The sequence below is a fragment of the Anabrus simplex genome, chromosome 14 (genome assembly GCF_040414725.1).
Source record: "Anabrus simplex isolate iqAnaSimp1 chromosome 14, ASM4041472v1, whole genome shotgun sequence".
Lineage (NCBI taxonomy): Eukaryota > Metazoa > Arthropoda > Insecta > Orthoptera > Tettigoniidae > Anabrus > Anabrus simplex.
This window is the reverse complement of record NC_090278.1, coordinates 90,282,678-90,298,761: the sequence shown is the minus strand read 5'-3', so window position 1 is coordinate 90,298,761 and position 16,084 is coordinate 90,282,678. Positions and strand designations below refer to the sequence as shown.

At 41.5% G+C, this 16,084-nt stretch overlaps 1 protein-coding gene across 1 annotated transcript; it reads right to left on the bottom strand.

The window, feature by feature from the left end:
* Positions 1 to 4,408: 4,408 nt before the first annotated feature.
* LOC136885454 (myb/SANT-like DNA-binding domain-containing protein 3) lies at positions 4,409 to 13,177 on the bottom strand. The gene is made up of 2 exons (XM_067158015.2): positions 12,631 to 13,177; positions 4,409 to 5,152 (listed from the first exon to the last, which is right to left on the bottom strand). The coding sequence occupies exons 1-2, from the start codon at positions 13,073 to 13,075 to the stop codon at positions 4,845 to 4,847; spliced, it is 753 nt and encodes a 250-aa protein (XP_067014116.1). The 5' UTR covers positions 13,076 to 13,177; the 3' UTR covers positions 4,409 to 4,844.
* Positions 13,178 to 16,084: the final 2,907 nt, after the last annotated feature.

The following is a 16,084-nucleotide window of genomic DNA, read 5'->3' as shown; positions in this document are numbered from 1 at the left end:
CTTACTTTGAATCCATGTTGCATACATGTCATTATAGTGACTGCGCCTAGCTTCAGCATCAGCTTTCTTAGCCTCTTGTTTGTCTATGACATATCTTTCCCTGTTCTCTGGAGTCTTTTGTGAAACCCAGTTTCTATATGCCTTCTTCTTTTCATGCACCTTTTCTTGGACTTGGCCATCCATAACCACATTTGCTTGTCAATATGGTGGGAACTAGGATTTGTTGTACCCAAGGTTGCTGTGACAGATTTGCAGAATGTGGTCCACGTGTTGCCAATCGCATTCAGGTCAATGGGAGGAAAATTTACACTGCCTGCTAGGGTCTCCTTTTGGTCTTTAAGCTTTCACCACTTGATCTTTTTGGGGGCATTTATCCTTCCTTAAGTCTGCCATGAGCAGGGGCTACACAGTCAGATGGTATGACCTTCACACCTAATACTAGTCTAAGATCACAGTGTCGAACAAGGATAAATTCAGAGAAACATGTTGTGCATCAGAGTCTTCAAGAAAAACTGAAACATTGTTTTTGTGACCTACTTCAGAGCTCTCCATCACATCCTTACAGAAAGATTTGGCATTGTCCAGAACCTCAAAACATCCCGTCAATTTTACTATATCGTCCTTCTTCTTTATACCTACTTTATTTGATTTTTTCTGAACAATCCATGAGTTTAAAGTTTTTCTTCCGTGTTTTTGTTACATCCCCTCCCCTTGTTTCTAGCCCTGAGAATGTATCTTTTACTGAAATTGACACAGGTTTTGTTCTATTTTATGACTCGAACCTTTGAAATTTGGAATGGTAACATTCTTTTCAAAATATTTGTTGATTTTTCTCTCAAATCATACTCTTTCCAGTTATCTCCCAATATTTTCACAACTCCATAGTTTCTCATTATCTCGTAGTACTCATATGGAGATATGATTTCTTCTTTTATTCTGTACTTTTTCTGTAAGTTACTATCCTACCCGGAGGCATAAAACTGTTCAGTTAGAAATAATGCATAATAAGTGCAATAAATAAGTATTGATAGGTGGAAATCCTTTCCTATTTCTAATTGTGTAGTTCGTCAATACGGATATGAAGAGCATAGATTACGGCATAAAACTGTGTCGTTAAATAGGGAACATTAACAGTTTGTCTTCTTAGCTAACGAACCTCCACATACTGTAGTTCAGTAGAGAAACATCTTGTTCACACTTATCTTTATTTAGGTAAGGTAGTTTTCTAAATTCATCCATATCTTCAAAAGAAAGACCAGAAGCATAGCAACCATGAGGACCTCACTAAGTCTTTGAGAACAATGATTACAAGTAACATTGAGATCTCCTGCACTTTCCTCTGAATACTTCATACTTTTCTTCCATCTTGAAACAGTTTCTCTCCTTTTCCCCACCTCATTCAGCTATTGATACAGGACATGACCATTCCTCAAACATCAGGCAGCTCCCTAGGACCTTTCTATTGGGCCGTTTTCACTGACCGCCCGGCTGTCATAATCTAGATGTCTGCTAGTTACATAATATTTCAAATTGCTTTACGTCGCACCGATACAGGTAGGTCTTATGACTACGATGGGATAGGAAAGTGCTAGGAAGAAACCGGCCGTGGCCTTAGCGTACAGCCCCAGCATTTACCTGGTGTGAAAATGGGAAACCACGGAAAACCATCTTTAGTGCCGAACTCCGCTGTAACTCGCGCAATTATGCAGACAATAATGAAGATTTTTCATGTAAATAAACAGTTTTAGTGTTTACATTTAAATTTGGAACACATAATGACTGAAATATGTGTAGCCTCCGTGGCTCAGGCAGCACCATGCCGGCCTCTCGTCGCTGGGTTCCGTGGTTCAAATCCTGGTCAGTCCATGTGAGATTTGTGCTGGACAAAGCGGATCAAGAAGTTAGTAAAATAACCACCTAATCGATACTTTATTATTGCCTCAGGCAAAATTGAATATAAATTAGCACTTACAGGATAAAGCGGAGGCGAGACAGGTTTTTCCTTGGGTACTCCGGGGGATAGGAATTGTGTCGGCTGCCAAAGCCTGTCACACTCCTACGACTGACAGATGAAATGAAATGATAGTGGAGAGAGTTGCTGGAATGAAAGATGACAGGGAAAGCCAGCAGTGTTGTGCGCGAGCGGTGTCTGGATTAGCGTGGAATCGCATGCGAGCACTCGAACGTGGGACGTAACAAACCCGCCTGGCTCTCCACAACAACCGAGTGATTATGAACGAGCAGTAGAACACTAGAAGTTCAAACTATTCTATTATGTCTTCTTTTTGATAACACTAAAATGGTTCATTTCAGCAGTTAATGTTTACCTGTCTAATATTATTGTTAATGGCCTGAGGGGAGTAAGTTGAAGTTTTATCATATTCATTTTCAACGTAGTATTCCCTGCCCAGCTACTCATTCCTGCCACCCAGCTAATGAAAATTTCTGGAGAAAACACTGAACATGTTAAATTCCAATGACTGCACAACTTCCATAGCACAAAAATCACAAAGCTTCTTTTACTGATCTGAGAAGACTAACTACCAATAATGAACAAATGTAGGTGTGAAGTTCAATCAAATACATTGCATACTCAGTAGTTTCATTATTGCCGTATCCATTTTAATCCTTACCCCTCGAATTAAAGTCCTCTGTGTTGCCTCTACTACTCGTATTTTAAATGCGAATGTCTATCTTATATGACCTGTATTAATCTTTCACGATTTTGGAGATACCACTTGTTCTTAAACGATATATTCAGGCTATAAACAATTACAGAAAGATATACTGAAGCAAATAAAAGCAATATGTACAATTTAAGACATATTATTTTACATGTTTATTATTAATATAGTTATCGCATAGCAATTGGTTTCGTTAGTAATTTCACTGAACAAATTATCGTTAAAAAAACAATTGAAAATTTCTATTTCAGTCTCCGGTTTCGTACCTTGCGGTGGTTTGTAGCCTGAAAATGCTATAAACGGCGATTTACTGAAATCGGGATCTGTTCCTTTAGAATTGCGTAAGCCGTCAGCATCAGCTACGTGTTGGGTTACGGTACAGAAGCCAACCATCGCCAGTTCACATGTAGGTGCCGTCAAATGCTGTTAGATATATTCATTAGGGTATAAGGAAGTAGTAGAGGTGCGAAAATACTGGGGTTTTGTACAATTTCCTGACATACACAACATTGAACAGTACACTGATATGAATCCATGAAGTTACAAAAAGTAACAGTCTCAGTGACATCAAAATAAAATCACTCCCATAGAAAGCAAGTTTTGCTGTAACTCTTGAGTAGTAGAAAGCTAGTTTTGAAAAAGCTCTCAAACTTGTACAGATTATTACAGCAGCAAAAAGCAAGATCTGCAAAAGCAGGTTGCACCATCATATAGAGGACGTCAATATGAAAGTATATCAATAAAAAAGATTTTTTGTTATTGCAGAAAGCAAGTTTCTCAAAACCGGTCCTCAATTATAGAAGAAGTAGGATTTATAAGGGGAGAGCCTATCTATTAGAAGAAGATAGTGTACGGAGATGTAGAGATTGTCCTCGTGTCCTCTTCCTGTACTGAACTGTCATCGTATTTATCCTATTATGTGTTCCTTTTGATGTTACTGTCTTTCTTTGCGTGAGATTAGTAGAATCAGGTGACCATTACTCGCCACTTAACAACATACCAGGTGTATGCATACGTTTTTGCCTCTTTTGTTGTAAAGAAACCATGTGATTTTCAAGGGAAATTCATAAGTTGTTTATTCAAAATATTGGCCATCAGCTTCTACACACTTCGCTTATCTTTCAGGTAAGCTATGAATACCATGCCAGAAAAACTGCTCGTCTTTTGTGGCAAACGATTCGTCGAGCCATTTTGCAACTTCCTCTGCGAGCACGTGCCCCATTGATGCAAAGAGGTGACAGTCAGATGGCGCCAGGTTGGGAGAGTACAGCAGGTGCGGAAGGATGTCCCATCCAAACGATTTCAAGGTGTCTTTCACTGGTTTTGCTGTGGGAGACGGTGTATTGTCGTGTAACAAAATCACTTTGCCATGCCTTCTGGCCCATTCCGGTCATCTTTCGATCAATGCATGATTTAAATTAATCATTTGTTGGTTGCTGTTGAGTTTGAGTTGGGTCATCATCCAGAAACGTCTGCAATTGCTCGTCTTCACACTGTTGTGGTCTACCAGAGCGCACACTGTCTTTCACATTGAAATCACCACGTTTAAATTGTGGAAACCATGTCTCACATGTTCAAATCGATAGAGCTTGCTCACCATATGTTTCTACCACCAAACAATGACTTTCCACAGCCTTTTTCTTTTGATTAAATCAGAAAAGCAATGTGTGCCGCAAATGTTCTTTTTCAGGCACAAACTTCGACATGATCACTTAACGATACAACACAGGTGCTAGTGTTTGGCGGACTCAACTTGTGTGTGTAGGTAGATTAATGTCAGACGAAAAAACTGACATGTGTACTGTGCGCACTGTTCGCTGGTGAAACCGGAAAAGACTTATGCATACACTTGGTAAGAATGGCCGGACTCTACAGATCTGGAAATACCAATCCCATAGAGAGGCAAGCCAATGCTGGTGCCACGACCTTGTGTTCTCCCTGAGAAGCCTGTGTCATTTCCTGTTGACAAGGGTTACAGAAAAGCAGTTAAAATGTCAACATGGCCAATACCTTAAAAAAAAAAGACCAAAGTTTGTCATTTAACATCGGTCGGGGAAGCCAGCATGAAGTTGAGATGACTTGTCTCTGTGGACTTAACAGTCCAGTTCATTAGCACCAAACCAAGAACGAGTTGGAGTATCTACATTCCCGATGTTCGTATCACAACTGTCCGTTGGCCCGGTTGTCGAGGAGGGCGGTCTTCTTCCTGTAGTACTCCAGCTTGGCCTGCTCCACCTTCATCTCCAGTTCGTACTTCTTGGCTTTCATCTCAATGTCCATGTTAATTAAATACAGTTCCTTGGTCAGGAGGTGCCGTCTCAACTTGGCAAGATTTCCACTCTTTCTCCTGGGCTGATGCTGCTGCTGCTGCTGCTGGTGTTCTTGTGGTTCTGGAGAGTCTTCGTAGGTGCTCACCTGCTCCGAGAAGGATTCCGGCTTACAGCGTTGTACTGCAGAGCTGCTTCCTCCTGTACAAAAGATAAAAAAGCTTCATTTTTAAGCTTAAGTTTCCACTTACATGTACTGTCCCATGCAAATTAATTGGAACTTTCTATGCATGGTCTGTTAGTTGTCTGAAGACTAATAGCTCTGTTTTAGGTTGAAAGTGCAGTTATTTTCACGTACACTCAACTCTCGATTTACCGTAATCGGATCAACCGCGATATCAAAAACACTAAAATGCACGAGCGTTAAGAGTTAAAGTAATACAGAATTACAAAGGGTTGGAATAATATTGCCAGGATGATGCTCTCATCACCTAAAAACTTGAGAAGCAAAATAAAGGAAAAGTGTTACTTGGCGCAAAATAAGAAAACCATGACTGATTACCTTCAGAAACAATACAGTTAGGTAGTCTGAATATTTTTGTTTGCCTCATTAGTTTCAACGAAAAGTGCTGTTTATTCTTCCATTTATTAATTGTGCTAAGTGTTACTTTTACTGCAACGTATTGGGCGAGTTAATAAAAGACAATACAGTAGAATCATTTATTATCATTTTAACTGTACTTTCAGTACGCCTGTTTTATTTTTAACTTTTTGTGGATTAATCGCGATTTTACTTACCCGGGAAGCCTTAACCCCACATTATCCCCGTTAATCAAGAGTTGAGTGTAGTGTATTTTTGAGGTATTCTGTGATTACCCTGCGAGATTCATAATATCTGTCTTCAAAGGATGTGACCCCCAGGAAGTGCAATGTGATTGTAGCATTATTGCAGAATACTTATATGACACAAAGAGAGATACCTACTGAATTCTGTGTTGGTGCAAGCACTGTATTATCATTCAAAAGCACAAATACACTGGTTCAATTTCACTCAAGAAAAAGGGTAACCGGTGGTGGTGATTACTGTTTTAAGAGGAAGTACACTAATCGAAGAGAAAAAATGGAAGGGATCCGGCACTTCGAAAAATGAAGGTATCGGCCAAAGGAAGACAAGGGCCACTAAGGGCGTGAAAATGAAAGACTCCCTAGCCCTCGCAAACCTAATAGTGTCGGGGTCAGAAAAGAACAAGAGTTGACCAAGGGAGGTCGGATAGCATACATGAAAGTGGGGAGCCTGGCACAAGTAAGCGGAAGCAATGCCAGGACTCAGCTGAGGCCTCCATGATCGCCAACCCATGCTCACAAGTTGAGAGCCCCTATTAGTCGCCTCTTACGACAGGCTGGGGATACTGTGGATGTTATTCTACTGCCCCCACCCAGAGGGGGTAAAAGGGCAACCGTGAAAGGAAAAAGAAAGCTACATTGACTGATGACTGTTTTCTCCGTAGAAGGCACAAGTTAACGCTCAGGCTCACCACTGTGGACTTTGCTCACAAACTGGGTGACAAAAGTGCATCTCCACGTAACAAATGGCCATGGTCGTTAATACCTCGAGTCTATATGATCCCACACCATCATTACCTGGTTCGAGCGCTGCTGACAGGAGGAAAAAACATTCACCATCAGAATGTTGGCCGGCAGGGTAGAAGAAGTGCTGGGATATAATTTCTAATCACTAGATTCTTTGCCAAAAGTCAAGTCAATTCCGAACCTCTATACAGTGTTCATGTGGATGTTTGGTAGTGATGATGATGATGTCTGTTGTTTAAAGGGGCCTAACAGCTAGGTCATCCGCCCATAATGGTAAGAGGTGAACGAAATTAAAATTAAAACTTCAAAATGTATCCACTGACCAGAATCTAAAACGAATGACGATGAAAAAATGATCGTGAAACAAAAACAATCGGTGGATCCTATTCACAATGCCTGAAGTACTGGGATGATACTTATCTAAAGGGGTCCAAAATCCAGTTCACCGGCCCCTCATAATGGCACTAATCACTGGTAACGCAGACCCATGGTGTTCCTCCTATAGTGGTACTAATCAATGGTAACACAGACCCATGGTTTTCATCCCAGTGGTACGTATCTTGTGCGCCAGTCATACCCGTGGTTTATCTCATAAAGTGGTGCCAACCAAAGGCAACATAGACCCATGGTGTTTGTTATAAATTGGTACTACTCATAGGTAACGCAGACCCATGGTTTTCCTTGCATGGTGGTACATCGCAAGTAACTTCGACCCATGGTATTCTGCACATAACGGTACTAATCACAAGTAATCATATGGGATGATAATGCCTTGGTCGCCCCTTTTAGCTGCGTCTTATGACAGGAATGGGATACCATGGGTGTATTCTTTATCTGCATCCCGCACCCTCAGGGGGTACATTTGGTAGCTGAAAGACACCCATGAAGCTGTGCGAGAGGGGGACATCTATTCTGGACAACATTAGATGTATCCATACTGACAGCCTACAAACATCTACTGGGTCACTGTCTTCCACAGTTCTGTTTCAAAGATGTCCTCCTGAGCCTATTTTCAAGTTTGTTAAATACACGCTCTCATTATAAGTCACAGTGCAATCAAGATTGTGACTGGTTCCTACAGCTACAACTTGAACAAAACAGTGCCATTTATCTTTGATAAACATTACATTATACTACTGAGGGACGTTGGTGTCACTCTTCAAAAAAGTATTTTTCAACAAAGACTCATGGATTTTTTAAAACGCGTTGTTTCATCAGTTCTCAGATGTTTTTCAGGGTACTTTAATTACTGGTATGCCAATTTTGGTCTATGTAATGGGTGAAGATGACCTCAGATAAGGTTGAAACTAGTCCCATTAATGTTTTAATGAGAATACAGCCAAATTTTTAATGAAAATATAGTTGTATTGTCATTGATAATCACGTATCGAATAGGTTGACCCACTCTTATCCCATTTAACGGGCTCATATCGAGTGAGGGCACATGACGCTGTTGATGGGGACTCATGACTTGAGCAGACCCCTTGGTTTTATTTGACAGGAGTAGGCTATATGCCGACACTGGTCTTCACCCTCTCCCTACTTCGTTATTATTATGTAGCACTCAGACACACAGGCCGCCCATGGGCGTTGAATAGAGGGACCTCTCCGGAGGCAACACGACATTACTCTCATCAATTCTCTCTGATGTGATAGTACAAATGTCACACCCCTGCATTACATTCATTGTTACGTCTATTCTGTGTTAAATTATTCAGTTCAAATTGTTACGTGCCCTTACGACTGCCCGTTCTCTGGAAGCCCCCTTCGTTATCTCCTGGAAGGATTGAATGGGTCAGACTGGAGACCTTCCAGCCAGCCTGAGGGCATGTGGCGGTCTCTGCTTTTTGTCTGGTGTATCCATCGACTTTCTGGAAGGTTCCTATTCTGGACCCACCCTGAAGATACCAGAACTTCATCACCAGGCATATATAGAGGTTATTATTTTCATGTCCGTATTGATAAAACTCACAATTATATAATAGGGATAATTCCACATAATCAATACTACTTGTTACAAGTACAATGTATTCACATTAAAAAATACACCACCGAGCTCGATAGCTGCAGTCGCTTAAGTGCGGCCAGTATCCAGTATTCGGGAGATAGTAGGTTCGAACCTCACTGTCGGCAGCCCTGAAGATGGTTTTCCGTGGTTTCCCATTTTCACACCAGGCAAATGCTGGGGCTGTACCTTAATTAAGGCCACGGCCGCTTCCTTCCCACTCCTAGCCCTTTCCATACACCATCTGCAGGACTGGTTTCGATATACAATCAATCATCCCCAGCTGCTTGAGAACGTTAGATAAAATAACATCTACAAATCATTGAACACCACTTTATTTAAAAATAGAGTAAACAACAATGATAACAGGTTAAAATCAATAAAATTTGATCGTCATGTTCGTTGATCCCTTATAAGATTTGTTACACTTATTGTAGTTGTATATCTTCTTCATGATTAAACTGCATTTGAAGGTCCTGGAATGCTACTAATGGAACACTTTATATCTTGTGAAATGCTTATGCCAGCGAAGTGCAAACTTGTCGAATATAGTAATGAGGTATGTTACATTTAGTACTAGCAGGGCTGGCCTGAAGCCAAATGGATTAAATTGACGTTGTTTACCCTTCAATTCTGAATGCAGTTCAATTGTGAAGAAGATGTATGGAAATATACCCATTACAATGGTGCCAGAATACAGTAGGTTCAATTTACATTTAATTTCTGAATATATGTCGAAAAAGCAAAGGACGTGACAAGAAATATAGCATGATTAGTTACGAGCTGATGGAGGAGTTCAAGTCTGTAAGTGCTGTGCTGTAAAACATGGCACAATTAAAATGGAAGCTCCGAGTGAAAGTGCACCTCCGCTCCGTTAAGAGCACTAGAAACTTTCAGCTGTTTGCAAGAATATGAGTTGAACGTAAGATTCAACGAAAGAAGACGTAACTACTGCAGGATCGGCCGATGGGGGAGGATTGTAGCTACAAAATGACGACAGAACACAATGAAGGTGCTTGCAAGACTTGTCATTATAAGGACACTGATACAAGTGAATCTCTCGGCAAATCCTGTATGGTGAACTCAGCACAGACAAGAGGACTCGTGGTGCTCTTCTGAAGCGATAACCAGACCTTGAGAAGTGCAGATATAAGCCCAAATACTTGGCATACTCGCTTTGGATCGCCCTTGCTGGCGTGCTACCACCGGAGCTGCAGTTGCACAGTTTGTGCAGGAACGTCGAAGACAGGAAGAGGAAACTCGCGAGAGAAAGAAGCTGCGTCAAACACTGCCACATCCCCCAGCTTCCATCGGGTGCAACATGTGTGACCACGTGTTTTATGCAAGAATTAGTCCGATAAGACATCAGCGCCACCTTCATCGTGTGGACCAAGGATTAGGGAACTGCAGGCGAGAAACGAAAACTCAGATACGAGTATCGGCCACCGACGACGACAAAATCTAACATTGAAATACAGGAAAAGAACAATATGATCGAGATCAACAGTTTTATAGCGAATGGTATGTTCAGTTTACAACCTAAAATGCAACTTTCGAGGCTTCTTAGAAAACAAATTCAACAGACCTGTTGGTTCTACAATTATGTCTCTGACTGTTTATTTAGTTTATTGTTTATTGTCAGTTTCTGTATATTTTTGTAAATAATCCATGACGGGCGGGGTCTTTTTTTTTTTTCTATTTGCTTTACGTCACACCAACACAGATAGGTCTTATGGCAATGATGGGATAGGGAAGGCCTAGGAGTGGGAAGGAAGCAGCCGTGGCCTTAATTAAGGTACAGCCCCAACATTTGCCTGGTGTGAAAATGGGAAAACACTGAAAACCATCTTCAGAGCTGCCGACAGTGGGATTCGAACCCACTATCTCCCAGATGCGAGCTCACAGCTGCGTACCCCTAACCGCACAGCCAACTCGCCCAAGGAAGGGTTTCTAACCTCCCAGTAACCCCCTTTGGCTACACCTCTGAACTACTACTTCTACTACTGCTGCTGCTGCTGCTGCTGCTACCACCATCACCACCCAAGTTTTCACTCCGTCGCCATCAGGGATGGCAGGCCTTCTAGACGGTAACATCGTATCTCAGACCATGGAGATTTTATCAGGTGAAGGAGATGTTCGGCGAAGGTGAAGGAGGTGGCAGCCGTTACCTATTCTAGGAAGTGTTCCAGCACTCGTCTTAGTGCAGGAGAATGAAAAAACCAAGGAAAACCATTCTCAGAACTGCCGACAGCGGGGACCAGCACAGGAAAATATAATTCGAGGACAGGATCCACACAGTTTATGGAATCGATCCCACCAGACGTACACTCACCTAGCAAGAGGCCACGTGGTTTGCGTTAAGTAGCTAGCAGCTTGGTATCTGTAACAGCGCCAAATAATTCAAGTATTAACTTACGGAGGGGCGTAGTTTTGAGCGCAATAGATATAAGTTGACACTCCACAGCCCAAAGTTTATAACATTATATGGAAGTGAAAATAATGCAAATCTTACTTGGAATTCCATTTAGAGGAGTGATGTGTTCATTGCGATGTCTAGGAATCTACCATCCTGCCCCCAGAAGTACATTTAATTTTATAACCTTGTGGCGAAACCACGTCATCCCCCGCCACAGGAACCTAGAGGGCAGCAGCCAGACCTCGCCACACTACTGCCCACCTTCTTTATGATTTCCATGGCAGCATAATTAAAACAAGATATAGTAAACAAATACATCGAGTGCCTTTCTACATATTGTTATCTATGGATGGCATTGTAGGAAACGACAATGTAAAGTTCCGTTCAGAATAAACAGGCAGTTCTATTCAAATGTTGCGTTTACTGTAGCTGGCAAATCAATAAGTGTAATGATCCCCACAACCTAATAAAGAGCAGCACCCGCCATCGTCCATGGCTGAAGTAGCTACCTGCATTCCTATTGGGCAAGGTAAACTGGCACATGATCTCATTCCCGTCAATTATAATAATCATAATCCGTTACCAACCCCAGCACAATAAAAGCGCCCCTTTCCTTGTCCCTATATCACAGGTCTTGTCCAGATCCTATCCTAACCGTCCGCACGGCAAGAACCAGTCTAGACCAATCGTGTTTCCACACAAAACTAGAGGCCTAAGGCCACTTCACGACTTCTAACCTGGGGGCTTACGCCCCCAAACCCCCTTTGCTTGTCCGTATATCATTGGTCTTCTCCAGGTCCTATCCTAACCATCCGCATGGCAAGAACCAGTCAAGACCAAAGGTGTAAAAATAATCACCACCACCACCTATCGAAGCACAATTCAATCATTATTTCCTAAGTAGAGAGGTTGGCAGGATTGAACACTGCTTGACAACATCCTTCCCGAGAAGGCCACGAGCGTGTAAACAAACGCCAGTCGTTCCATGCGCAGGTGAATGTAGTGAGTATTGGGCTGCGAGGGGTCAACTATTGATGCGCAATAATAGCGAAAAGTTATAAATTCCCTGTAAAAATGCGCGTTCATTTTTCCCGTACCAAGTTCAAACTATGCGCTTGTCATTCAATCGAAGGTTCTCCGGAGGTAACGATTGAAAGCGCTCAGAGCCCCCGCTCCGTTAACAGCACTGCTACACACACATATCTGAACAAAGTCTAACCTCTTTCTTTGAGTGAATGGTAATAAATACCTAAATACAGTCTGACCCCTTATGCTGTAAATAGGCCAATGGTGGTAAACTAATACACACACGCTTGCATATAATCTGACATTTCATAAAAATTCACTGTCACAGTTTTGATGAATGAGTTACCCAACATTCATTTCAACGCTGAATTTGCACCCACCGTCGAGAGTTTTACTCAACTAAATACCTACTGAGAGGTTGAATGCTTTGTTCTCTCATTTGTTTATGATCCTAACAGTGATGGAAAATCAGAACTTAGCCTAACCTCTCAACAGCATTATTTAACAGTGTTTCAATCTACTGGTCAACCCTGTCATGACTGGAAATGCAAGCTGTATTTGCATACTTAAAACAGATGTTGAAATACTCGCCATTTCACTAGTTTAGTACATACATTTTAACTCACACCTGTAAACACATACCCTGAGGAGACGAACTCTGCCTCGGAAGGTTAGATGATGAATTAGAGTCAACATCACTAGGAACGAGAACTTGATTTCTTAAAGCAGCTATGGGATCAATGACAGGCTTGGCAGGTTTACGATCGTCCGTAGAAACTTCTTTCCTGATACGTCTTTTCAGGTTTTCGTAACACATTTTTAATTGTCTTGCAGTTCTAACAGGCTCTGTTAAAAGAACTTCATTAAATTCCTGAGCAATACCTTCCCAAACTCGTTCTCGCTCTAACACGCTCACTTTGTCAGTCTTCTTGCACTCGATAATGTCTTGATATTTTTCAATTATATGAATGAGAATATTCTTCTCTTGCGAAGAAAAATTACTACACCTCATTCTTTTCTTCCCATCCAATTCACTTCCAGGCGAACTAGATCTACGTTGACTGTCCCTGTCCATCCTAAATGCCATCTTGTTTTGTAAACAAAAGAGGTGGTTTTGTTTACACAACCTGCTACTTTTTCGCTGGTACGTTTAATACTCAGTTCCAGTTACAACCTGCTACTTACCAGCTGAGATGTCAGTGATATTGGCGTAGCCAGTGTTGCTAATACATGATGACGAAAAGTAGCTAAAACTGCTTACCATAAAAATTACCAGAAATGGCTAAATATATGGAGTAGTTTGTCAATAAATCATTACAGTGTAGGTTCACATCCACTCACATGAAACTTTATTTTTAAGTTTAAGATAGAATTTGTTTTAAATAATATACTTACCTAACGAAAATACGCATCGCCTTTATTCGCTTCATTGTTGTGTGTTCCTTGTCAATTGGCACCCCTTCAGAAGCACCTTGGGGTGCAACACCTAACACCTCCTAGTCTAGGAGGTGTTGTGGGGTGTCGGTGCTTTTTTTTTCTTCTTTTTTTTTCTCTGATGACGAGTAAGTACGGACAGTACGGTACGTTTGTTCGATTCGATTCGGTTCGATTCCAAACAACAAAAGAGAACACAAAACCAGAAAGACTGCATTTCATTTGAGCAAATCTACCTATAAAATTAAAATTATATTACTCCTATAACCACATCTCTGCAGTGTCTTCCTACAACCATGTAGAAGTAGATGGGAGCGAAATACCAGCACCATATTATCTATATACGGTACCGGTAATTAAGTCAGAAGTATGAGGTCAGGAAGTATATAGGTCGAGGAACACATTGTTGTTTGGAATCGAACCTGTGATCATGGGTTGGACACCACCACTGATCTAGGTACCAAGGAAGCCAATAAACCAGTGAACGATGCACTGCTGAGATCGGCGATACATGTCCTGGAAACTTTGCAAGAAGGCTTCCTTTGGGATGGTGTTCAAAAGCCTCGTCGCGTTTCGTTGGATGTCGGGAATATCGCCAAATCTCTTTCCTTTCAAAGCGAGTTTGATGCGTTACTTTTCGGCTCTGACCTTTTTCCGACGAGGGGATCCCGGAGAACGCCATTCCATGCTTTGCCGTTTCGTTTCAGAGTCGTACCTGAGACACCAGGTTTCATCCTCAGTTACAATACAGTTCAAGAAATTTGGTGTAGCATCCGCCGTTTCGACAAAATCCTGTAAAGCCTCTAAACGTGCCTGCTTCTGATCGTTAGTCAAGTGATGTGGCACAAGTCGAGAACACGTTTTCCTCTTCCCTAACTTCTGGGTAACGATTTGTCGCATGGATTCACGGTTAATCTGCAGTTCATCTGCTATCATGCGCACAGTTAATCGCCGACCGTTCGTGATTAATGTTCCCCGCCTTCTCAATGTTTTCGTCACTGACAGCGGTCGGCGGTCTTCCGCTACGGGGGTCGTCAGAAACACTTTCTCGACCTCCTCGAAAACGGGCTAACCACTCATACACACACACCAAGGACAGTGCTTGATCTTCATAAACACATACCAGCATCGCATGTGTTTCTTTCGGTGTCTTGCCAAGCTTAAAACAAAACTGTACGGTACATTGATCTTTTGGTCGTTTATGTTCCTATTGGCAGTTCCGAACCAACGCACTAAACACGCACTGTGTCAAACAGGTCTTACACGGCACACACACACGATGCTCAATTGAACAACGTTGGGAACAGGTGGTCAAAACCTGTTGCTACGCAGGTGCAGCATTGTGTGTCACCAGTGTTGCCGGATCAACCGTTCTGACTTCATTCACCAAACTTTATTGTCACATGTTGTAATAATAATGCATAGCCTCTGGAAAGGCTTGGTGGTGACCTAATTAGGATGAAATTAATTGCGAAGATGTAATAAACACCCAGTCCCCAAGCCAGGGGAATTAAGAGTACGAGAGGGTTGATTCTGAGGAAAATGTGGAGTAGGTTTACCATTTAAAACTATCAGCAATGTATCTGCATACTTCAGTTGCGAGAATGGTTTATCCAGTGACTGTCTTGTTACACAAGGTTCAGCCGTTTTACGAAAAGTAATCCCACACGGCCAGTCGCGTTATACACTGTAACTTCATATAAACTAAAATTGATCTGAGAACAATTTAACACTGAAATACACAAATAATGTTATCAGCTATAAACAATCAGTAAGATGTCTTGGACGTGCAACAACAAACGCATGACACTGTAGTACATGGGTCAATCCTGTCGGTTCGGAGTCTTCCGGAGAATTGAACTCTCTCCCTCCTTAACAGTGGCGAACTGGCAGAACGAACCCGTGCACATCTATCCACTCAGACCCCGCACCTGTCAGACATTCAGCAGCATGCCGCGCAAGGTGTGTCGAGGGAAGAGGGATACAGCGCCTGGGCTGCAATGTCATTGTCCGATGCCTTGTACTAAGAAATACGGGCAACTTTGTTTCATTGCTTTCAAGTTTTGTAAATGGAACAATGTACCAGATGCTTACACTACAATGTGCTTTAGATTTCCATTGTTTTCATTTGAGGTTTGGACTTCACTGCTAGCCTTGATAGCCCTCAGTATATGCCACTACTTCCAAGTATTTAACAACGTTCAGGAATGAAATGAATAACAAGCTTGTTGAAGATTGTCCATCTTTCAAAGCAATCATAGGCTAGTTAGATAAATTTAAGTTTTGTCAAGGTATTGAACAGCTGGACATAACGGATGAAAAACTGAGTGTGGATAATGCAGTGATTGTTTTCTCTTTTTATTTTGTTATTTGTCGAATCTGTCATGACGTTGGACCCAACCTCTGAAGGATAATAGAGTTTCTACTGTACCGGTAATGGAAATCAATAAATAAGTGTCAAATCAAGTATTTTTTTATTTACAAGAACTTGTCATAGCTGGAGGTTTTCACAATGTACAAAGCAGAATGAGACAATTTTGGCTTACAATATTAAGTTGTTAATTACATTATTTTTTAAATGTCATTAAAATATAAGAATTATAATTAATAGCAATAAAAGTGAACTTCATGGAAGGCCTTCCAAAAATTTACTGTAAATTGG

Bases quoted from the DNA above. Each gene is read 5' to 3' on its own strand.
- LOC136885454 (XM_067158015.2), bottom strand. From the start codon at position 13,075: ATGGCATTTAGGATGGACAGGGACAGTCAACGTAGATCTAGTTCGCCT. The intron at 5,153-12,630 runs GTATGTGTTTAC...TCTTTTGTACAG, and splicing joins GCAGAGTTCGTCTCCTCAGG to GAGGAAGCAGCTCTGCAGTA.